General features: G+C 41.8%; 1 protein-coding gene across 1 annotated transcript; it reads left to right on the top strand.

Annotated features, from left to right (window-relative positions):
• Positions 1–982: 982 nt before the first annotated feature.
• On the top strand, positions 983–25,141 carry nme5 (NME/NM23 family member 5). The gene is made up of 5 exons (XM_068042996.1): positions 983–1,302; positions 13,505–13,710; positions 14,215–14,315; positions 19,389–19,507; positions 23,825–25,141. The coding sequence occupies exons 1-5, from the start codon at positions 1,174–1,176 to the stop codon at positions 23,900–23,902; spliced, it is 633 nt and encodes a 210-aa protein (XP_067899097.1). The 5' UTR covers positions 983–1,173; the 3' UTR covers positions 23,903–25,141.
• The last annotated feature ends 235 nt before the right edge of the window (positions 25,142–25,376 follow it).

The raw sequence follows: 25,376 nt of genomic DNA, 5'->3' as shown, positions 1-25,376 counted from the left end.
TACACAAAGGAAGGCCAACCAAATTCGGGATGAATATGAATGAATCAGTCCATTCTTCTTGAAATGTTCAATTTTCATCTTTTTTTTTCTTTGTAGACATTTAACCCCTCTAATTATGCCATTTTTTTCCAAATTAAGTTAAAATTGTATTTTTAAAAAGTCTGTCGACCTTAATATTCTGCACAGCACTACTGCTGAATGCTGCAAGCTTTTATTTCCTGTAATAAATTTTAATTTTTTTTTGCAGTAAAACAGCCTCAAAACTAGGGTAACAGTTCCTTTATTGATGTATAGGTTAATGTCTGCGAGTGATCGACTCGCGGGATACCGTAAGCCAGTAACGCACGAACATTTTGCTTGTCAAAACAGTGCAACTGTAATTCATGACTTGATCCAAGTAAGTTTTTGATAGAATTTCAGATTTTGATTAGACATTTCACAAGTTCTAGCTGTTATCTGTTAAAATATCCATTGTCAAGGAGTCTTTAGATATTTGATATTAAATTAGAAGCATATTTAGATAACTATTTTCTAAAAATTGAAAGAGAAAAATGGGTTCGATGGATCAATGTGGAGAGCCCCACATGAGTCCTTAATGAGCCGCATATGGCTCCAGAGCTGCAGGTTGCCAACCCCTGGGATACACCATAAATGTAACCTTTGTTGTTTCCGATCTATAGGACCCAACCTTAAATCTTGTTCCATATACCATGCGAAGCCAAGTTTTTGGTTTGGGCTTTTTCCCTATCAGCTGCTTTTTTGCGGTTTTCTGCCTGCTCCCCACCTATCTAAATATTTCTGGATTGGTGCCTTACTATGCTTGCAACCAGACGTTTCATGCCTCTCAGATAATTCTGAGAGATAATTCAGATAACTCTCAGATAACCTGCATACTAAATATAAATTGGTACCAGACATAGGTTGCTGCTGCAAAGTCTACTGGGAGCAGCACGTAAACACGAAGTGTTCCTTAGCAACAGTTGTAGAGCAGTTGATACAACAGCAGAAGGAAAATAGGAAAGATTTGTGCCTTGCGATAAAAAGCTATTATACGCGCGAACACAAATAACAAGTGTAAAAATCATTTTAGCATAGCATTTTCAACTTCTTGTTAACGCTGCAATGCTCCATTTGCAGTATTTTTAGGGGTTTTCGCCCAGAAGTGAGTGGGTTATGGAGGAAGCGCAGTCTGCAGCACAGGTGTATGTGGAAAGGACACTGGCTCTGATTAAACCCGACGCCATCGACAACGCGGTCGAGATCGAAGAGATCATTCTCCGATCCGGGTTCAGCATTCTTCAAGTAAGTTGTGTGGCGATATTCATTCATTGTTTCTCCTGCCAGTCAATGCGATTTTACAGTTCTACACAAAACACTGTCAATTAGAATTCGAGTTTTAAAGTTTTACAATGTTATTAGTTTTATTTATGGGATGGTTGATTTTCTTGTCTTTCGTCATTTAAAAAAAAAGCAAAGTTGCATACAGTTTAACATTTGCAATTTTGCTTCACTAGTTTGCAAGTAGATGCTGTTAAATGCAAAAAATATAGGAGAAAGTACTTCCATAGGACAAGACATTTAACAGTTTTGCTGGAGTTGAGACAGTGTCTGTTTTCTTTCCTGAAACTTTTGGATAACAGACAGGAGCAGAAGTAGTGGTTTACGGTTGTTTTTCAGCCTGGAGGGAAGTATAAAGTGATATCCCTGATCCTCCCTATTAGGACCATTGCTGTTTTTGGTGTACAAGTACCTGGACTTGGATATAGGGTGCAAATTTTTAAAGTTTGCGTCTGACACAAAACTGAGAAATGTAGTAAACAGTGAGGGAGATGGACAAACGGGAGAAATTGGTACATGCATAGCTGATGAAATTTAATTCATAAAGGACTCCATGGGGTGGGGGACAGGGACACACTGAAGTGCAGAAATTCAGTAGTTAGGAGGGTAGTCAAGCATTTCTGGAACCGTCAATGTGAGTCCCACATGGTGTGTTGCTTCCTTGGTGTCAGGGTAAAGGGCATCACTGGGTCCAGAACTCTTTGAGGGAGGAAGTGGAACAGGCAGAAAGTTATGATCCATGTGGGAACCAATGACACAGGAAGGAAAAGGATTGAGGTCCTCCAGTCAGAGTTTAAGGGATTAGGGAATAAGTTAAAATGCAGGATCTGAAAGTGAGTACAGAAGTAATAGGTAAAACAGGGTAATATGTGGCTGGAACAATGGTGCTGGAGAGAAATTCCTGGGGCACTGGGGCCAGTTCTTGGGCAGGAAGGGCCTGTTCAAGATGGGCAGGTGGCATCTCAAAAGAGCTAGAATCAATGCAAAAACAAGAAATGCTGGATTCACTCAGCAGGTCTGGCAGCATCTGTGGAAAGAGAAGCAGAGTTAACGTTTCGGGTCAGTGACCCTTCTTCGGAACTGACAAATATTAGAAAAGTCACAGATTATAAACAAGTGAGGTGGGGGTTGGGCAAGAGATAACAAAGGAGAAGGTGCAGATTGGACCAGGCCACATAGCTGACCAAAAGGTCACAGAGCAAAGGCAAACAATATGTTAATGGTGTTTTGAAAGACAAAGCATTAGTACAGATTAGGTGTGAATATACTGAATATAGAACATCAGCAAGTGCAAACCTGAAGAAAAACAACCTGAAAAAAACAGTGGGTAAGCAAACTGAACAAACTAAGATGAAATGAAATAAATGCAAAAAATGTAAAAAGGAATGCAAAAAAAAGGAAGAAAAAATAACTAAAAATGACTAAAAATGAAAGTAAAGTGGGGGGCTGTCATGCTCTGAAATTATTGAACTCAATGTTCAGTCCGGCAGGCTGTAGTGTGCCTAATCGGTAGATGAGATGCTGTTCCTCGAGCTTGCGTTGATGTTCACTGGAACACTGCAGCAATCCCAGGACAGAGATGTGAGCATGAGAGCAGGGGGGAGTGTTGAAATGGCAAGCAACCGGAAGCTCAGGATCCTGCTTGCGGACTGAGCGGAGATGTTCCGCAAAGCGGTCACCCAGTCTGCGCTTGGTCTCCCCAATGTAGAGGAGACCACACTGTGAGCAGCGAATACAGTATACTACATTGAAAGAAGTACAAGTAAATCGCTGCTTCACCTGAAAGGAGTGTTTGGGGCCTGGGATAGTGAGGAGAGAGGAGGTAAATGGGCAGGTATTACACCTCCTGCGATTGCAAGGGAAGGTGCCCTGGGACGGGGACGAGGTGGTGGGGGTAATGGAGGAGTGGACCAGGGTGTCGCGGAGGGAACGATCCCTTCGGAATGCTGACAGGGGAAGGGAGGGGAAGATGCGACTGGTAGTGGCATCACGCTGGAGGTGGCGAAAATGGCGGAGGATGATCCTTTGGATATGGAGGCTGGTGGGATGAAAAGTGAGGACAAGGGGAACCCTGTCACGGTTCTGGGAGGGAGGGGAAGGGGTGAGGGTAGAGGTGCGGGGAATGGGTCGGACACGGTTGAGGGCCCTGTCAACCACAGTGGGGGGAAATCCTCGGTTGAGGAAAAAGGAGGTCATATCAGAAGCACCGTCATGGAAGGTAGCATCATCAGAGCAGATGCGTCGGAGACGGAGAAACTGGGAGAATGGAATGGAGTCCTTACAGGAGGTAGGGTGTGAAGAAGTGTAGTCGAGGTAGCTGTGGGAGTCAGTGGGCTTATAATGGATATTGGTAGACAACCTATCCTCAGAGATGGAGACAGAGAAGTTGAGGAAAGGAAGGGAAGTGTCACAGATGGACCATGTAAAGGTGAGAGAAGGGTGGAAATTGGAAGCAAAGTTGATAAAGTTTTCGAGTTCGGGGCGGGAGCAGGAAACGGCACCGATACAGTCATCAATGTACCGGAAAAAGAGTTGGGGGAGGGGGCCTGAGTAGGACTGGAACAAAGAATGCTCGACATATCCCACAAAAAGACAGGCATAACTAGGACCCATGCGGGTCCCCAAGGTGAAGCAGCGATTTACTTGTACTTCTTTCAATGTAGTATACTGTATTCGCTGCTCACAGTGTGGTCTCCTCTACATTGGGGAGACCAAGCGCAGACTGGGTGACCGCTTTGCGGAACATCTCCGCTCAGTCCGCAAGCAGGACCCTGAGCTTCCGGTTGCTTGCCATTTCAACACTCCCCCCTGCTCTCATGCTCACATCTCTGTCCTGGGATTGCTGCAGTGTTCCAGTGAACATCAACGCAAGCTCGAGGAACAGCATCTCATCTACCGATTAGGCACACTACAGCCTGCCGGACTGAACATTGAGTTCAATAATTTCAGAGCATGACAGCCCCCCACTTTACTTTCATTTTTAGTCATTTTTAGTTATTTTTTCTTCCTTTTTTTTGCATTCCTTTTTACATTTTTTGCATTTATTTCATTTCATCTTAGTTTGTTCAGTTTGCTTACCCACTGTTTTTTTCAGGTTGTTTTTCTTCAGGTTTGCACTTGCTGATGTTCTATATTCAGTATATTCACACCTAATCTGTACTAATGCTTTGTCTTTCAAAACACCATTAACATATTGTTTGCCTTTGCTCTGTGACCTTTTGGTCAGCTATGTGGCCTGGTCCAATCTGCACCTTCTCCTTTGTTATCTCTTGCCCAACCCCCACCTCACTTGTTTATAATCTGTGACTTTTCTAATATTTGTCAGTTCCGAAGAAGGGTCACTGACCCGAAACGTTAACTCTGCTTCTCTTTCCACAGATGCTGCCAGACCTGCTGAGTGAATCCAGCATTTCTTGTTTTTGTTTCAGATTTCCAGCATCCGCAGTATTTTGCTTTTATATTAGCTAGAATCAATGTCCTGGCAGGGAGGAGTGTATAAACTAACTTGACGGGGATAGGTACCTGGATGAAATGTTTGAGAGGAATGGGAGAGACAAATAGCATTTGAGTGAAAGATAGTTCAGAGCTAGGAGTGATCAGAGAGTGGGAAAATGTAAGGCAGTCTAAGATGGGTTTGGGGTGCATGTGCTTAAATGCATGTAGCCTAGCCATGAGGGGGAAAGATTAACATGAAAGAGAGAAAGGAGGTTTATGACAAATGCAAGGCTCATAATACGTTAGAGAACCAAGCTGAATACAGAAAGTACAGAGAAGATCTAATAAGGAAACAAGGGGCAAGAGAGCATGAGCGTAGATTAGCAGCATACTTAAAAGGGAACCCAAAAACCTTTTGCAAACATATAAATGGTAAAAGACTAATTAAAGGAAGAGTAGGGCTGACTAGGGACCAAAAAGGTGATGGTCGCCTTTTTGGGTGTAGCTAAGAAACAAGGGGGAAAAAACACTGGTAGGAGTGGTTAATAAGCCTTGAAACACTACTTATAGTGTTGGGCAGATTATAAATCAGGAAATTAGAGGTACATGAGGGACTTTAGTCTTCTTAGAGAAGAGACTAGCCAAATTTACAGCAATAGTATGGGGGACAGGTTTGTGGAATGCATTCAAGATAGTTTTTTAGATCAGTGTGTCAAGGAAGCATGTAGGGAACTGGTTCCTTTAGATCTAGTGTTATGCAATGAAAAAGGGTTAATTATAATCTTTTAGTGAAGGAGCATCTGGGAAGAGTGATCATAACATAATATTTTATATTTTGTTTGAGAGTGATTTAGTCAAGTCTTGTTTCTCCTCCCAGTTAGTGCAATTTTTTTTTATATGTGAACAAAATCATGAGGGGTCTGGACAGAGTAGATAGAGAGAAGGAAACATGTGCAAGGTTATATGGAGAAGGCAGGAGAATGGAAATGAGGGAATTGCTCTTTTGGAGATCGAGTGCGGACATGATGGGCCGAATGGCCTCCTTCTGCACTGTAATGATGCTTTGATTCTGTGAACAAAGCAAACTATGTTGGTATGAGGGGCGAATTGGCTAAAGTAGATTGGGAAACTAGATTAAAAGATATGATGGTAGATAAGCTAAGTGTTATAAATGCTGGACTTTGTAACATGGTTATGCTTTAGAAACTGTGATTTTTAAAAGTTTAAGATGGAGTCCGAGAAGTCAGGTGACCTCACATCTACTCTGCTTAAGAACAAGACAGAAATCTTGGTTATCAGAATATCAGAGAACACAGATCAAATATCTTAATTGAAAAACAGAGACTGCAGGGGTATAACCCCTGAAGAACAATGGGTTTCACCCTCCCAGACTTACGGTCATAGAGTTATACAGCACAGAAACAGGCCCTTCTGCCCATCGTCTTCGTGCTGACCATCAAGCACCTATCTTTTCTAATCCCATTTTCCAGCACTTCGCCCTTAGCCTTGTATGCTATGGCATTTCAAGTGCTCATCTTAATACTTCTTAAAAGTTGTGAGGGTTCCTGCCTCTACCACCCCTTCAGGCAGTGCGTTCCAGATTCCAACCACCCTCTGGGTGAAAACTCTTTTCCTCAAATCCCCTCTAAACCGTCTGCTCCTTACCTTAAATCTATGCCCTCTCATTATTGACCCCTCCACTAAGGGAAAAAGTTTCTTCCTATCTACCCTATCTGTGCCCCTCATAATTTTGTATACCTCAATCGGGTCCCCCCTCAGCCTTCTCTGCTCTAAGGAAAACAACCCTAACCTTTTCAGTCTTGCTTCATAGCTGAAATGCTCCAGCCCAGGCAAAATCCGGGTGAATCTCCTCTGCACCCTCTCCAGTGCAATCACAGCCTTCCTACAGTGTGGTGCCCAGAACTGTACACAGTACTCCAGCTGCGGCCTAACTAGTGTTTTATATAGCTTCATCATAACCTCCCTGCTCTTATATTCTATGCCTTGACTAATAAAAGTAAGTATCCCATATGCCTTCCTAATCACCTTATCTACCTGTGCTGCTGCCTTCAGTGATCTATGGACGAATACACCAAGATCCCTCTGACCCTTTGTACTTCCTAGGGTCCCACCATCCATTGTATATTCCCTTGCCTTGTTAGTCCTCCCAAAATGCATCACCTCACACTTCTAAGGATTAAATTCCATTTACCACTGCTCTGCCCATCTTACCAGCCCATCTATATCGTACTGTACTTTAAGGCTATCCTCCTCACTATTTACGATACCACCAATTTTTGTGTCATCTGCAAACTTACTGATCATACCTCCTATATTCATATCTAAATCTTTAATGTACACTACAAACAGCAAGGGTCCCAGCACCGATTCCTGTGCTATGCCACTGGTCACAGGCTTCCAATCGCAAAAACAACCCTTGATTTTTGGATCATAAACAAGGAGTCAGTGATTCTGAGGATGTAAATGTACCAGGCAACTGTTAACACATGGGAACAATGGAAGGTCCAGGTGGCTCTGCAGAAACCAGACTTCTGGACTTTACATATTGGAAAATGACAATGAGCTATTGACTTTTGAGTCTAGATAAATTGAACAGATTTTCTGAAGGCACAGGCTGCAAGAAAGGAAACTCATGGTGGCAGTCTCAAGGGAGAGAAAGGGATTGCCTGCTGTCAGAATACTGATACAGCACAAGGCTGCCAAGACTTGAACCAGTTTTGAAAGTTGAGGTTTGCGGAGAAGTAAAAGCCCAACAGGATCACCAGGAATCACCGTATTCATGGACATCCTGGTTGGAAGTGCTCTGAGAAGTGAGCGAAGAGGACATTGATTTGGAAACGGTCTGGGAGATCTAACTGGGAGGAATTTGGGACTTTTAACCACAAAGATTTCACCATCAAAGAGGACTGTGTAACATATAAGTGTGGTGTGAAGTTTTCAAGTATTTTAATAAGTAACGAAAATACCTTTCTTTGTAATTTAGGGTATCAGCTACTTACGAAGTACTATTTAGTTAATGGGGATTTCTTTTAGTTCGTTGTTATAATACAAGTCTTAGAATGTGAAATCTTGTGTAATTCTTTAAATTGGTCTGGGGCTTCATATCTTGTATTTTTAACGTTAATGGTCTAACTGAGGTCTTAACAGTATGGCAAAAAAATTAAAGAATGAATTCAAAATTTGAAATGAATGTACATACCTATTGGATGGCTCTTTCAGAGAGTCAGCATAAACACAATGGCCAAATATTCTCCTTCTGTCAGCTATCATTCTATGATTCTAAGTGTGAAGTGATGCAGTTTGGATAGAAAAATTAGGAGAGGCAAATATAAATTATATGGAACAATTTTAAAGAGGGTGCAGGAACAGAGACACCTGGGGGTTCACATACACAAATCTTTGAAGGTGGCAGGACAAGTTGAAAAGACTGTTTAAAAAAGCATACCAAATCTGTGGTTTTATAAATAGAGACAGAGGGTACAAAAGCAAGAAATTTCTGGCCAACCTTTACAAATCACTTGTTACGTCTCAGTTGGAGTATTGTGTTCAATTCTGTGTATCAAACTTTAGGAAGGATATCAAGGCCTTGGAGAGGGTACAGAGGACATTTATCAGAATGGTGACAGGGATGAGGAACTTCAGTTATGTGGGCACATGGGAGAAGTTTGGATTGTTCTCCTTTTGAGCAGAGAAGGTTAAGAGAAGATTTAATAGAGATACTCAAAATTGAGGAGTTTTTATGGGGAATGTTTATAACCAGAGGTTACAAATATAATGTTATGGCAGAAAATCCAGGGGGAATGCAGAATAATTTTCTTTATGCAGAAAATTGTTACAATTTGGAATACACTACCTAAAAGGGTGTTGCAAGCAAGATCAATAAGCCCCATCACCTTTTAAAAGGGAATTCGATAAATATTTGAAAAGGAGACATTTGCAGGGCTAGAGGAAAAGAGCAGGGGAGTGGGACTAATTGGATGACTCTTTTAAAGAGCTGGCACAGACATGACAAGCCAAACGGCCACCTCCTGTGCTCTTATTAATCTTTTCCTTCTGATTTCCCCCTCTCCCATGCCCAGGGTGGTGTTTGCCTTGTAGGTGCCACATACAATGTTTCCATTTGGGGCCTCTACATTTTACTGGACAAGTATAATAAATGCTATGTATTTCAGCTGGTGTCAAATCAGTTGTCAGAGTTTTCTTTCCGGTACCTCTGTGGCACCACTAACTGGTGAACCACTGTCCACTCTTTGTCCTCAGGTCTGTGCGGAGAACTCCACTTCCTCGTCAATACCTCCAGTTCTCACTCTTGCTCACAGCACCTTTCTTTTTTGACTGGAGGAGGGTCCCCTGTGTCTCCTGCTTTTCTTTTCCTCCCAGGACTGCTTGGGCTTCTATCACCTTCCCACCCTTTGTCCTTTTTGGATTTGTGGGGGTGACTAGGAAAAGTTTTCCCCTGGGAAACCGACTTATAAATGAGAGCAAACTCATCAGCCAGAACTGCAGCTTGCCGGTCTCTATGAACCTTTTGTTCCTCCACATGTGTCTTTATGGAGAATAGGAGAGAGTTTTTAAATTCCTCGAGCAAAATTACCTCTGAGATTTTCATAGCTGAGCTGCACTTTAAGAGCCCTCAGCCACTGGTCAAAAGCCAGCTGCTTGCTTCTCTCAAACTCCAAGTAAGTTTAATTAGCTTGCTTCTTGAGGGTTCTAAACCTTTGGCGATAGGCTTCTGGTCTAACTCATATGCCCTGAGAATAGCATTTTTTGTCAGTTCATAATTTGATGAACTCTCATCTGGCAACAAGGAATAAACCTCATGGGCTTTTCCAGTTAGCTTGCTATGGAGCAGCAGATTCCAAGTCTCAGCTGGCCACTTTAACTGCCTTGCCAGTTTTTCCAAAGATACAAAAAAATGCTTCCACGTCTCCCTCATTGAATTTTGGAATCAATTGGGAACGTTTTAACAATTCTGTACCCAGCCCTGAATTACGATCTTCCATATTGGCCATGCTTTCACTGGGGTTACTCTGTCACCCCCTAGTTAACTGAAGTCACCTCAGCTCTCTCTCTTCACATTCCTTCTGAAAGGTTCTTTCTCTCTCTCCTCTCTTTTTCTTTCTCCTGTCTCACCTTTTCTTTCTCTTGTCTCTCTCTCTCTCTATTTCTCTGTCTTCAAATTCAAGTTTCCTCTGTTCCAATTGTATCTTTTCTAGCAATACCCTGTCGGAGTCTATTTCTAACCCTGTTTCTGCTTCTTCAGATTCAAGGGAAAAATGTTTGGCCACTAGTCTTAGGAGTTCAGACTTTCTAGCCTTGGCATGGACAAAGATCCCACATTGCTCAGTCATTTTTCTCAACTCCTCCATAGACAGTGCTTTTAACATATCCCAAGTGACTTCACCCTGGCTTCAGGAGCTACTGGCTTCAGTCGCAGACATGTTACATTGAAACATAGAAAATAGGAGCAGAAGTAGGCCATTCGGCCCTGCGGGCCTGCTCCACCATTCAAAAAGGATTATGGCTGATTATCTGATTCAGTACCCTGTTCCCGCTTTCTCCCCATATCCCTTGATCCCTTTGGCATTAAGAAATATATCTATCTCCTTCTTGAATATATTTAATGATTTGGCCTCCACTGCCTTCTGCGGTAGAGAATTCCACAGGTTCACTACCCTCTGAGTGAAGAAACTTCTCCTAATCTCGGTTCTAAATAGCACACCCTGTATCCTGGTTCTGGACTCCCCAGCCATCGGGAACATCCTCCCTCCACCTAGTGTGTCTAGTCCTGCTAGAATTTTATAGGTTTCTAGTATAGATAGGAATATGGGATTAGTGTAGGATTAGTATAAATGGGTGGTTAATGGTCGGCACAGACTCGGTGGGCCGAAGGGCCTGTTTCAGTGCTGTATCTCTAAACTAAACTAAAAAAAAATGAAATCCCCTCTCCTAAACTCCAGTGAATATAGGCCTAGTCGACCCAATCTCTCATACATCAATCCTGTCATCCTAGGCATCAGCCTAGCAAATCTTCTTTGCACTCCCTCCATGGCAAGAACATCCTTCCTCAGATAAGGAGAACAAAACTGCACACAATACTCCAGATGTGGTCTCACCAAGGCCCTGTATAACTGCAGTAAGACATCCTTGCTCCTGTACTCAAATCCTCTTGCAATGAAGGCCAACATACCATTCCCCTTCCTAACTGCTTGCTGCACCTGAATACTTGCCTTCAGCGACTGGTGTACAAGGACACCCAGGTCTCATTGCACCTCCCCCTTTCCCAATCTATCATCATTCAGATAATCTGCCTCTTTGTTTTTACAACCAAAGTGGATAACCTCACATTTATCCATATTATACTGCATCTGCCATGCTTTTGCCCACTCACCCAACTTGTCCAAATTACATTGGAACCTCTTTGCATCCTCCTCACAGCTCACATTCCCACCCCACCCCCCCCAGCTTTGTGTCGTCTGCAAACTTGGAAGTGTTACATTTAGTTCCCTCATCCAAGTCATTAATATATATTGTGAATAGCTGGGGCCCAAGCACTGATCCTTGCAGAACGCCACTAGTCACTGCCTGCCACCTGGAAAAAGACCCATTTATTCCTACTCTCTGTTTCCTGTCTGTCAACCAATTCTCCATCCATGCCAGTATATTGCCCCCAATCCCATGTGTTTTAATTTTGCACACTAACCTCTTATGTGGGACCTTTCAAAAGCCTTATGAAAATCCAAATACACCACATCCACTGGTTCTCCCTTATCTATTCTACTAGTTACATCCTCAAAAAACTCCAGTAGATTTGGTAAGCATGATTTTCCTTTCGTAAACCCATGCTGATTTTGTCCAATCCCATTTATGCTTTCCAGGTGTTCTGCTATCACATCCTTTATAATAGACTCTAGCATTTTCCCCACTACTGATGTAAGGCTAACTGGTCTGTAATTCCCTGTTTTTTTCTCTCCCTCCTTTTTTAAATTATGGGGTTACATTTTCCACCCTCCAATCTGTAGGAACTGCTCCAGAGTCTATAGAATTTTGGAAGATTACCACCAATGCATCCACTATTTCCAGGGCCACTTCCTTTAGTACTCTGGGATGTAGATTATCAGGCCCTGGGGATTTGTCAGCCTTTAACCCCATTAATTTCCCTAGCACTGTTTTTTTTACTAATACTGATTTCCTTCAGTTCCTCCCTCTCAGTAGACCCTTGGTTCCCTAACATCTCTGGAAGGTTATTTGCGTCCTCCTTTGTGAAGACAGGACCAAAGTATGTGTTCAATTGTTCTACCATTTCTTTGTTCCCCATTACAATTTACCCCCTTTCTGACTGTAAGGGACCTACATTTGTCTTCACTAATCTTTTTCTCTTCACATATTTATAGAAGCTTTTGCAGTCAGTTTTTATGTTCCCCGCAAGTTTACTCTTGTACTCTATTTTCCCCCGCTTAATCAACCTCTTTATCCTCCTTTACTGAATTCTAAACTGCTCCCAATCCTCAGATTTGCTGCTTTTTCTGGCAATTTTATGTGCCTCCTCTTTGGATCTAATACTATCCCTAATTTCTTTTGTAAGCCATGGTTGAGCCACCTTTCCGGTTTTATTTTTGTGCCAGACAACCACAAGAAAACCTGTATTGAATTTGTTTCTCCTTTTGATTGAGATCAATTTGGCTTCCCACTTCCAATTTTCTTGTTTGTCTGTGGGTCGAATCTGGGATGCTAGCCCCCAAATTTCTGTTACGACCAGGTGAGAAAGGAGTCTAGGCGTTCCCTCTCAGCCTTTGCCTGGTTTGACCGTAACATGGTTTAATTTTTAAAACACCATATTTTTAGCACCCTCTCAGTGAATCCTTGTTCACTGCTGTCTAATTGTAAGGCAAAGAAATCAACCAGACAGGTTTTCTTAGATTTTAAACAAGAAAGGTGGAAGTTTATTAACCTTAACCTCTAATTCGGTTAATGACTATGAATACGCGACACGACCATGTTAGCGTGCACATGCGATAAGCACACATGCAGATAGAGACAGAAAAGTAGAAAGAATAAAAGGGAAAAGTTTGAGGTAATAGTTGGGATTTATTTATGGTCCTTTGAGTTTGATGTAGAGTCTTTGATTGCTGGTAAGTCTTGCCATTTCGTTGGGACCCAGTGCATACTTTAAAACTTGTTTTGATGTAGGAGTCTTTTCTCTCTTGAGCTTTAAGTGACTTCAGTGGATCTGGAGATTCGCGAGAGAGGGAGAGAGCTAGCCAGGAGAGAGGCTCTCTTCTTCCAAGTTCAGTTGCAAACTGACACAAACTATGCTGTGAGTAGTTCAAATAAAACCTGGGCCAGCCGGTTAATCATGTGATTAGCTGTTTTAACAAACTCCTGCATTTGTGAATACCCCATCTTAGCAGACACCCTGGAATGCTGGCTTTCTTACACATTTAATGTCTGGTGATCAAAATCCATTTGGGTTAATTGGATCAGGGAGCTATTCTATTGTTTCCAGGCACTGTCTCTTAGTATGCAAATATTTTCCAGCCACTGCTGATCTCTTTAAACAAGTCATTTCTTCATTCCAGCAACAGTTTAAAATTAATGTTCATATGACAAAATTAATATGCCTCATTCTTGGCAGGTGGGGTCTTCATGACAATATGTATTTTAAAAATGTGAAGTATGATATTGAACTGAACTTTTTTCCCCATTGCAGAAACGGAAGGTGTATTTAAGTCCAGAGCTCTGCAGTGATATTTATGCTGCCCATTATGGAAAAATGTTCTTCCCCAGTTTAACAGCATTCATGAGTTCTGGACCAACTATTGCCATGGTTATTGCCAGAGATAAAGCTGTAGCATACTGGAGGGAGTTGATTGGACCTGCCAATAGTGTAAAAGCAAAGGAAACTCATCCAGGCAGGTGAGTGACCTTCGAAATTAGAGTGTGTGGGGCAAAACTGTGACCCACTATGGTGGCAGCATCCTATCAGGAAACTGTTTTATCTTGCACTATGGTGGAACACCTTGGGGAGTGATTTTTATCTAACCTGACAGTCAGAGGGAAAAAAAATGGGTGGCTGATGTGATCTTGTCATTTTCCCATGGATGAGGGATAGGTTAAAATTATTCCTCCGCCGTTTCTGAAAGAAAAGCACCAAGTGAACTAAATGCAGACATCATTTTCTTAATTGTGGCAAACTAGGTATGGGTGTCCCAAATGACTAATACTGTGAATTTTAAATCCAAAGATTTTGTTATTAGGAGGTGAAAGCTTTACCATAACAATTGAGTAGCTTCAATGTATTTATCAATTAATTTGCTTCTTAAATATAAAATATATTAAGCAATGTAAAAAGTTCTGCAGTTTTACATATAAAAATGCCAGTAAAACTTTATGATCCTTTTGAACTGTCTGCTGTTTCAGTTTAAGGGCGCTATATGGGATGGATGAGCTTAGGAATGCTGTACATGGTAGTGAGACCTCTTCTGCAGCAGAGAGGGAAATTCGGTTAATTTTTCCAGGTGGTAAGTCTTTAATCTGAAAAGCTATTTCCAATTTCCAATCCCAATTTTCTTTGATATATGTAATGGGAGAGGTAATCCCATTTGATCTGTCCCGTTATCTGTTGGTGTCAAAACGACAAGCAAAACAACTGAAATGGCTTTTATTTGAGTAAAATGTTATGAGAAAGCTGCAAAGATTAACCTCTGATTAAAAGCCGTACAAAAACTGGTAAAGGTTTCATAGAAACATGTTTAGAGCTTCCCTGAGTTAAGTTACACTGCTGTTGTCCTTTCAAAAAAAGCTGCATACTCAGGTTTCACATTGGGATTGGTATAAAATCTGTGTAAGTGACTGGACTATCTGTAAACTTTGTGCAGCCTTTAAAAAGACCGTTCAGCCTACAAACATTAGCAATAGACTGGGGGACAAACAGATAAGAGAATGATGGTGCTTTGGTCTTTCAATTCACTATCAAATAACAACACTATCAACTTGTATTTATATAGCGCCCTTAACATAATAAAATGTCCCAAGGTCAGTAAATTAGTGAGAGAGGGTCCTAGATCAAAAGTTCAAGATGTAGAATCAGTTTGGGTGGAGCTAAGAAACAGCAAGGGACAGCAAACATTGGTGGGAGTTGCTTATAGGGCACCAAACACTAGTGGTAATGTAGGACATGGTATAAATCAGGAAATTAGAGGTGCATCTAACAAGGGTAATACAGTAATCATGGGGGACTTAAATTTACATATAGACTGGGTAAACCTAATTAACCAGCACTAATGCTGTGGAGGACAAATTCCTGGAATGTATAGAAGTTGATTTTCTAGAACAGTATGTTAAGGCACCAACTAGAGAACGGATTCCTAGCCTCTGACCTGCTCTTGTAGCCAAGGTATTTATACTCCTGTTCAGTTTCTGGTCAATGGTAACCCCAGGATGTTGATAGTGGGGGATTCAGTGATCGTAATGTCATTGACTGTCAAGGGGAGATGGTTAGATTCTGTCATGTTTGAGATAGTCACTGCCTGGCACTTGTGTGGCGCGAATGTCACTTGCCACTTATCAGCCCAAGCCTGGATATTGTCCAGGTTTTGCTGCATTGTTACACGGACTGCTTCAGAATCTGAGGAGTCGCCAATAGTGTTGAACATTGTGCAATCATCAGCAGACATCCCCACTTCTGACCTAATGATTGAAGGAAGGTCATTGATGAAGCAGTTGAAGATGTTTGGGGCTGGTACACTACCCTGAGGAGCTCCTGCAGTGATGTCCTGGAGCTGAGATGATTGACCTCCAACAACCACAACCGTCTTGCTTTGCACTGGGTTTGACTCCAACCAGCAGAGGGTTTTCCCCCTGATTCCCTTTGACTTCAGTTTTGCTAGGGCTCCTTGATGCCATACTTGGTCAAATGCTGCCTTGATGTCAAGGGAAATCACTCTCATCTCACCTTTTGAGTTCAGCTCTTTTGTTCATGTTTGAACCAAGGCTGTAATGAGGTCTGGAGCTGAGTGGCCCTGGCGGAACCCAAACTGACCATCAGTGAGCAGGTTATTGCTAAGCAAGTGCCGCTTGATGGCACTGTCGGCAACACCTTCCATCACTTTACTGTCACCTCAACCTGATTATCTCCATCTCAGAGTGTTGGAAGAGGTGGCTGTAGAGATGGTGGATGCGTTGGTGGACATCTTCCAAAATTCTATAGATTCTAAAACAAGTCCTGCAGATTGGAAGGTAGCAAATGTATCCCCACTATTTAAGAAAGGAGGGGGAGAGAAAACAGGAACTAGAAACCTGTTAGCCTGACATCAATAGTAGTGAAAATTCTAGAATCTATTATAAAGTATGTGATAACTGGACACTAGAAAATAATGGTAGGATTGGGTGAAGTCAACATGGATTTATGAAAGGCAAATCATGTTTGACAAACCTGTTGGATTTTTTTGAGGATATAACTAGCAGAATAGATAAGGGGGAACCAGTGGATGTGGTGTATTTGGATTTTCAGAAGGCTTTCAATAAGGTACCACACAAGAGATTAATAAATTAAATTAGAGCACATGGGTTTGGGGATAATATATTGACATGGATTGAGAATTGGTTAATGGACAGAAAACAGAGAGTAGGAATAAACAGGTCATTTTCATGTTGGCATTCTGTGACCAGTGGGGTATCGCAAGGCTCAGTGCTTGGGCCCCAACTATTCACAATCTATATCAATGATTTAGATGTGGGGACCAAATGTACTATTTCCAAGTTTGCTGATGACACAAAACTAGGTGGGAATGTGAGTTATGAGGAGGATGCAAAGAGGCTTCAGTAGGATTTAGACAGGTTAAGTGAGTGGGCAAGAACATGGCAGATGGAATATAATGTGAAAAAATGTGAAGTTATCCACTTTGGTAGGAAAAACAGAAATGCAGAGTATTCTTTGAATGGTGAGAAATTGGGAACTGTTGATGTCCAAAGGGACCTTGGTGGCCTTGTTCATGAGTCACTAAAAGTGAACATGCAGATGCAGCAAGCAATTGGGAAGGCAAGTGGTATGTTGGCCTTTATTGCAAGAAGATTTGAGTACAGGAATAAAGATGTCTTGCTGCAATTGTATAGAGCTTTGGTGAGACCTCACCAGGAGTATTGTGTACAGTTTTGGTCTCCTTACATAAGGAAGGATATACTTGCCATAGAGGGAGTGCAACGAAGGTTCACCAGACTAATTCCTGGGATCGCAGAATTGTCCTATGAGGAGAGATTGAGGTAGGCTGGGCCTGTATTCTCTAGACTTTAGAAGAATGAGAGGTGATCTCATTGAAACATACAAAATTCTTACAGGGCTCGACAAGGTTAATGCAGGAAGGATGTTTCTCCTGGCTGAGCGCGTCTAGAACCAGGGCACGCAGTCTCAGAATAAGGGGGAGGCCATTTAGGACTGAGGTGAGGGGCAATTCCTTCACTCAGAGGGATGTGAATCTATGGAATTCTCTGCCCCAGAGGGCAGTGGAGGCTCAGTCATTGAGTATGTTCAAGACTGAGATCAATAGAGTTCTAGATATTAAAGATATCAGGTGATATGGGGATAGTGCAGGAAAATAGCATTGAGGTAGAAGATCAGCCATGATCTAGTTGAATAGTGGCATAAGCTTGAAGGGCTGAATGGCCTACTCGTGCTCCTATTTCCTATGTCCCAATGTTCCTAAGGTGCTTCACGGGAGCATTATCAAACAAAGTATGACACCGAGCCACAAAAGGAATTAGGTTAGAATGCAAAAGCTTGGTCAAAGAGGTAGGTTTTAAGTAGTGTCTTAAAGGAGGAAAGCAAGGTGGAGAGGTGCAGGGAGGGCATTCCAGAGCTTGGGGCCAAGGCCACGGAAGGCGCAGCCACCAATGGTAGAGTGATTAAAATCAGGGATTTTTTGTGCTAAACCCATTTTCAGCTGTATTAATCAAATTTAACTAAATTTCCAGTCTTAAATATAGTAATGAATATCTTTAAAGTAATTGTATTTAAAAAAAATTATGTTTTAAAATGCTACCAGATTGTGCAGGTTCATGGCACATTTTGCATTCACTGATACACAAATGAGTTTGAGCGGAAACTCACGGGTGGCCGAGAAACACATTTTAAAATGGGCACAATCTGTATTGGAATCAAAAACTCCATACCGATCTGCTTGTACATTTCACAGTCGTGGAAATCTGGAACTCTCCTGCCCCTCCCCACACCAAAAAAGATAAAAATTGCTGTTCAGGCCAAGTCAATTGAAAATTTCCAAACTGATATGGATAGATTTTTGTTTGACATGGGCATAATGGTTAGAGAACCAAGGTGGTAGATGGACTTAAGATACAGATTAGCCATAATCTAATTGAATGGCTTAACAGGCTTGAGGGGCTGAATGGCTTACTCCTGTTCCTAGGTTCCTAATTCCCCTCTCTGATATTTTAACAGTTGTTAACATGTTTATTTTAAGTGGATTTATGCTTACATTAAAATAACAGAAGAATTTGATACAAATGCCCTAAATGTTCAAATGATAACAATTGAGTCATTTCCAGTCTATATAAATATGATAATGTAAGGTATTGATTTGGAATAATTAGAATGATTATTGAGGACTTCACGTAGATATCAACAAATTCACACACAATCCCAAAGTTACATCTGTATCAAACTATTACTGGAACAAAAACAAAAGCAGAAAATTAATAAATTAAAATCTGACATAATTACATTAAAGAATGCTTCCTTTAAAAAAAAATTGATCCTGCACATAATTGCATTGCAGTACGGATATTAAATTACATAATTACATTGCAGTAGGGATCTTCAGTGGGCTGTACTATAATTTAATGAAGCCAATTGACACTCTGAATAAAAAACTAAATTCTCAATTGCCTGTTTTCTTCTGAGTGTTAGCTGACTTCAGTGACTTACAATACAGCCTATTAATTACATTAATAGACTATTAATGGCACTACCTAGTGGACTCTCCATTATCATGGTGACTGCCCTGCAACTTCAGCTAATGATTACATGCTCACACACCAGTTCCAGGTTAAACCCTGATCTGAGTAGAGCTAGTTGGCGGAAGGTGCTTTGATTAGGATTGGTATTAGTAGGCTAAAACCACACTCATCAGCAGCCAATAACTCCTGCTAGGAATGTGTGTGCAACTTTGACAAGTGAAAACAGGTTCTAGCCCTAGTTGTGATGGCCTCAACAGCTGAACAGCCTGCTGATCAAGCCTACATTTAATTGTTACTTGGATGAGATACTGAACGGAATGTCTGTGGAGCTTTATGATTTTATGAGAGGTTAAGGAAAAGAAACTCCAAGAAAATCATTTTTTAAATATTCACACTGTTAGCAGAATGAAAAATCTGAAGTACCATATATTAGCTACAGATTATCTTATTAACAAGCATCTTGTCTGTAAAAACAATAACCTAAGGAAATTCTGTGGAGTTTCTTAGTAGCTTCACTTGGAGGAGCAGGAAAATGGAAAACATTCTAATTTTTTTTTTTAGAAAACCTTGCTCTACGTTTAAAAGAATATTGAGGTAAAATGCTGCTTATTCAATATTTACAGCTACTGTTGATCCAATTCCAACTGGGCAGGTTGCAGTAACGTACCTGAACAGATTTGTAAATCCTACATTATTGTCTGGACTGACCGAACTCTGCAAGCAAAAACCCACAGACCCTATTGTAAGTACTCTTCACTCAGTGAATCTTTTACATTAATGTGTGTATTAAGGAGGTAAGAACATAAATAGGAGCAGGAGTCGACCATATGGCCCCTCGAGCATTCTCCGCCATTCAATATCATCATGGCTGATCTGCCTCAACTCCACCTTCCCACCTGCTCCCCATATCCCTGATTCCCTGAGAGACCAAACATCTATCTATCCCAGCCTCAAATATAATCATACATACATACATACATACATATGTTCATATATACCCTCTGAGGTAGAGAATTTCAAAGATTCATAACCCTTTGAGTGAAGAAATTTCTCCTCATCTTAGTCCTAAATGATCAACCCCTTATCGTGAGACTCTGCCCCTGTGTTCTAAATTCTCCAGCCAGGGGAAACAACCTTTCAGGCTCTATCCTGTCCAGCCCCTTCAGAATCTTGTATGTTTCAATGAGATAACCTCTCGTTCTTCTAAACTCCAGAGAGTATAGGCCCAATTTACTCAGCCTCTTATCATAGGTCAATCCTCTCATCCCAGGAACCAATCTAGTGAACCTTCACTGTACCACTTCCAATGCAAGTATATCCCTCCTAAATACGGAGACGAAAACTACATACAGTACTCCAGGTGTGGTCTCACCAAAGCCCTGTACAATTGTAGTAATACTTTCTTTTTCTTGTACTCCAATCCCCTAGCAATAAAGACCAAAATGCCATTTGCCTTGCTAAATGGTTGCTGCACCTGCAAGCTAAATTTCTGTGTTCCTTGAATGAGTAAATTCTTATTAACTATTGCTTATTAACTCATTCCTGTTTATCTAGGGCATTATTTTTCTTTACTCCTAAAGTGGACATAAAGAATAAATTTCAGTAATTTGTGCTCTGTTGAAGACAGGCTCATAACACTGGATTTTTTTCACTGTTATATATACATTATTTATTTCTGTTTGGAATTGTTGTAAGTATGCTTCGTGGCTTTGCTATACATTAAGTTCCAGGATGGTGCTTCAACCTGCTATGTGATGCACAGGCTGTGACTCCACACAATGCATTCCTGTTAGCTATACAAACAGTTTAGTACCAAGTCACTTTGCACGTTTGACAATAAAGTGCTCTATATAAAAAGATTGCATAAGTTTTATGTTGTAATTGATGTTTCTCTCGTTGGCTTATCATTTACAATCACTATTTTATATATAGCTTGCCAGTCACTCTATGCTTCTGTGGGCATTCTTTTTTAAAACAAATTGACACCTGACAACGCAGCACAGCACCGATGTGATCAGAGTGCTCCCAGCTTCACACATGCGCAGAATGGACTCTTGCTGTCAGTATGGTGCCGAGCATGCACAGCCTACATCAGCTCCCGGCTTGCCAGGACTAATACATGCATGCATGCGAAAACATCATTCGCGTATTGCAACGTCTGCTTGCCACTTGCTCCCCGTCTCAACACTTCTCCCCCCTTGGCCACTTGCTCTCCGCTTCACCTCTCCCACTCCCACCTGTCGGGACTCACACCCGGCCACGCCACTTCTGCCCCTTCGGCTGCTCACTCTCCGCTTCACCACCACCCCCCCCCCCCCCCACCCCACCCCCAACCTGTCGGCACTCACACCTGGCCACACCACTTCTGCCCCCTTGACCGCTCACTCCCTGCTTCACCCCCACCCCCCCCCCCCCCCCCCACCCCCCAACCTGTCGGCCACCCGCTCCGACCTCGCCACTTCTCCCCCCCTTGGCCACTTGCTCCCCGCTTCACCCCGCCCACCCCACCTGTTGGCCACTCACTCCAGCCTCGCCACTTCCTCCCCTATGCTCTGCCTCTGCTCCCTGCTCCCTCCCACTTCTGGTCCCTGCTCCCTCCCACGATCGCCGCCTTTCTTTCCCACAGAGGGGCAGTGGGGAGAGGGAGAGTGACAAGATAGGCAGGGGAGGGGAGGAAGACTGCGAGCGGAAGGGAGCAGGGAGCAGAGGCAGAGCAGAGTGGAGGAAGCAGCGACGCTGGGAGCGAGGGCCCAAAGGTGGGAGGCAGGGGTAAAGCGAGAGCAAGTGGCTGAGGGGGGAGAACTGGCGAGGTGAGGAGCAAGCAGCAAGCAGACAAGTATGGGAGGCAGCGGCGAAGAGAAGCGCAATGACAGGAGGGAGTGGCGTACTGTTGGGGGTGGGATGGAGACAGCGATCGCAGCCACTGTGGGCATTCGGGTTTCATTTGTTTTTGTTTTTGTCATAAATTGAGCAGCGCCATCTTTACTACTGGCAGCTGCCAAAAATGTCGCAGACACTGATGTTTCAGTGCATGAGGCTGCATTTGTGTGTATGCAAGTACTGCGCCACCTAGTGGTTGCATTGTCAGCAAACGCAGCCTTTTTAAAATCATTGCTGTAGTGTCATAAATTTCTTGCAATTCAGTGTCAGCATATGTAGTGACCCCATCATTTGAAAGATTAAGATATGTAGGAAATCCCTGTAAATATGATGAGTGTTAGGGATTTGTTTCATGTCTTTGTGGTACATATCCTGTTTTATACTGTAGGTAGTATTTGCATAAACAGAAGTACTGTTGTCCGTCATTGGGGTAGATTTATTCTTTTGAGGCAAGGGGCAGTGAGAGATTGTTTGTTTCTTTATTTCCTTTATCCCTGATGGAATAAAAGCCAGCTCGCTAAACTGACTACAAGGGCTTATGTGAAATGTGTTTTGGACACTTCATCTAATTACTGGTGCCTAAAGCACTGAATTGATCATAATTTTCCAATAAATAGGAAATCATTTGCAGAGAGGCTCTTAGGATAGTGAGTACTCAAAGTGCAATAGAAGATGCTGTTCTAAGAATAGATTAAGTTAAGTTGTTGGGGAATAGTAGAGGGAGATGTAATCTGATCTAACCAGAAATGGGAATATGCGAATATACGAATTAGGAGCAGGAGTAGGCCACTTGGCCCCTCGAGCCTGCTCCGCCATTCAATAAGATCATGGCTGATCTGTTTGTAACCTTGACTCCACATTCCTGCCTACCTCGATAACCTTTCACCTCTTTGCTTATCAAGAATCTATCTACCTCTGCCTTAAAAATATTCAAAGTCTCTGCTTCCACTGCCTTTTGAGGAAGAGAGTTTCAAAGACTCCCGGCCCTCTGAGAGAAGAAATTCTCTTCATCTCTGTCTTAAATGGGCGACCCCTTATTTTTAAATAGTGACCCCTAGTTCTAGATTCTCCCACAAGGGAAAAGGCTCTTTCCACACCCACCCTGTCAAGATCCCTCAGGATCTTAGATACTTCAATCAAATCACTTCTTACTCTTCTAAACTCCAGTGGATACAAGCCTAGCCTGTCCTACCTTTCCTCATAAGACAACCCGCCCATTCCAGGTATTTTATTAGTCTAGTAAACCTTCTCTGAACTGCTTCCAATGCATTTACATCCTTCCTTAAATAAGGAGACCAATAGTGTACACAGTACTCCAGATGTGGTCTCACCAATGCCCTGTGTAACTGAAGCATAACTTTTTGTATTCCATTCCCCTCACAATAACCGATAACATTCTATTAGCTTTCCTAATTACTTTCTGAACCTGCATACTAACCTTTTGTGATTCATGCACTAGGACACCCAGATCCCTCTGCATCTCAGAACTTTGCAATCTCTCACCATTTAGATAATATGCTTCTTTGTTATTCTTCCTGCCAAAATGGACAAATTCACATTTTCCCACATTATACTGCATTTGCCAGATCTTTGCCCACTCACTTAACCTATCTATATCCTTTTGTAACCTCCTTATTTTCTCTTCACAACTTACTTTTCTACCTATCTTTGTGTCCTCAGCAAATTTAGCAACCATACCTCAGTCCCTTCATCCAAGTCATTTATATAAATTGTAAAAAGTTGAGGCCCCTGCACTGATCCCTGCGGAACACCACTTGTTACATCTTGCCAACCAGAAAATGACCCATTTATGCCTACTCTCTGTTTCCTGTTAGCTAGCCAATCTTCTATCCATGCCAATATGTTACCCCCTACACCTTGAGCTTTTATTTTCCACAATAACCTTTGATATGATACCTTATCAATTGCCTTCTGGAAATTTAAGTACAGTATATCCAGCGGTTCCCCTTTATCCACAGCACATGTCACTTCTTTAAAAGAACTCCAATAGATTGGTTAAACAAAATTAGATGTTAAAACTAGGTGGCAAGAGTGGAAGTGGCTCCACTTCCTAGTACTGATGTGTATCATGTTAATGTATAGTTACTATTCATGTGCATCAATAAGATTTTTTAATTCAATCATTTTAATGCAGATTTATATATTTGTTCTCTTTCAGACCTGGCTTGCAGATTGGTTGATTGCGAACAATCCCAAGAAACCAAACATTCATGAAGTTCTGTCAGAAGAGCCATAAAAAATGGCTACTCTGACAGCCAGTAGGACTCTGACTTGTTAGAAAGGTGAAAAGCAGCAACATATTTCAGGAGATATGCATTACAGCTGTAATTTAATAAATGCAAACAACTGATGACTTTGAATTTGAAAACATTCAACATACTTGAGGTTGTTATTGTTTTGATATGAAATTGGAAATAAGATTATGGGCAATTTTTGTTGTCAAAGGATGGCAACAGCAGAAAATACTGCACTGTATCATCAAGCATTAATATCCATCACCTTGATGATCAAAGTAAAGGTGTGAAAGTACTAGATTATAATTTCTGTGATAAATGTTGATGCCACCAATACCCCTTCTTCAAGGTTCAGTGGTTGGCAAGCTGGTAACAATTAGGATTTTATATGCTGGTTAACTCAATGGTCTTATGATGCTGTACAAGCATCAACAGCTCTTGAAGGAGATGGTTGCAGTACCTTCACTTCCTATCAAATGTATCTTATCTGACAATGTAGAATCATGGAATAGAATCATAGGAACTTGTAGCACAGAAGGTGGCCATTTGGCCCATTGTGCCTGTGCTGGCTCTTTGAAAGATCAGTTCTGCTTAGTCCACATCCCTGCTTTTTGTTTATAATCCTGTAAGTTCCTCATCACCCCCATTATATGTCCAACTCTCTTTTAAAATTATTTATCACATCAGCTTCCACCACCTTTCAGGCAGGGCATTCCAGATCCCAACAACTGAGTGAAGACATTTTTCCTCCTCTCCTCTCTAGATCTTTTCCCAATGATTTGAATCTGTGACCTTCAATACTTAAGACCTGAAGATTACCTCAGTGTTCAGAGTAAACATTTCCAGCTTCAGTAGCTTCTTCAGGAAACTCATGTGTTTAATCACAGCTATTAATTAGGTTGCCCTTCTCTGCGCCCTTTCCAACACATACATTTCTCTTTCTCATAAGTGACCAGAACTGTACACAATATCCTAAATGGGACAGGACTAACAGTTTCTTAAAAAGTGAATGCAGAAAGTATGAACTTCTAAATTAGTTTGCAGAAACAGAAGATAAGGTAATTCAATATTGCACTTATGATCTCAATAAATAACGGGAACAGCCACTACAAAATTGTTAAACTTCATTAATGGTCACCAAAGCTGACAGTTCTGAAAGCATCAGATTGATGGAGGAGTCTTCTCTCTTGCGGTTTAAGTGACTTCAGTGGATCTGGAAATTCATGAGAGAGAGAGAGAGGCAGGGAGAGAGACATTCCTTGTCTGTTGTCTTCAAAGCAGTCTCTGTCCCCAACCTGTCCTGTTATCACAATTCAAAAACCCTGCGCATGACACATTTTAGTCATGTGACTAGTTTTTTTTAAAACAAACTCTCCTGTATTTTTGTGGATTCTTTTCATCTTAGCAGACACCTGCAGTGAGGGGCCGGGGGGAGGGGGTGGAAAATGGAATGCTCCACCTTCAATGGCTGGTGAT

This window comes from Heterodontus francisci, chromosome 12 (genome assembly GCF_036365525.1).
Source record: "Heterodontus francisci isolate sHetFra1 chromosome 12, sHetFra1.hap1, whole genome shotgun sequence".
Lineage (NCBI taxonomy): Eukaryota > Metazoa > Chordata > Chondrichthyes > Heterodontiformes > Heterodontidae > Heterodontus > Heterodontus francisci.
Note: the sequence above shows the minus strand (reverse complement) of the source record. Positions and strands in the feature narration are given on the sequence as shown.

Bases quoted from the DNA above. Each gene is read 5' to 3' on its own strand.
- nme5 (XM_068042996.1), top strand. From the start codon at position 1,174: ATGGAGGAAGCGCAGTCTGCAGCACAGGTGTATGTGGAAAGGACACTG. The intron at 1,303-13,504 runs GTAAGTTGTGTG...TCCCCATTGCAG, and splicing joins CCGGGTTCAGCATTCTTCAA to AAACGGAAGGTGTATTTAAG. The intron at 13,711-14,214 runs GTGAGTGACCTT...CTGCTGTTTCAG, and splicing joins AAGGAAACTCATCCAGGCAG to TTTAAGGGCGCTATATGGGA.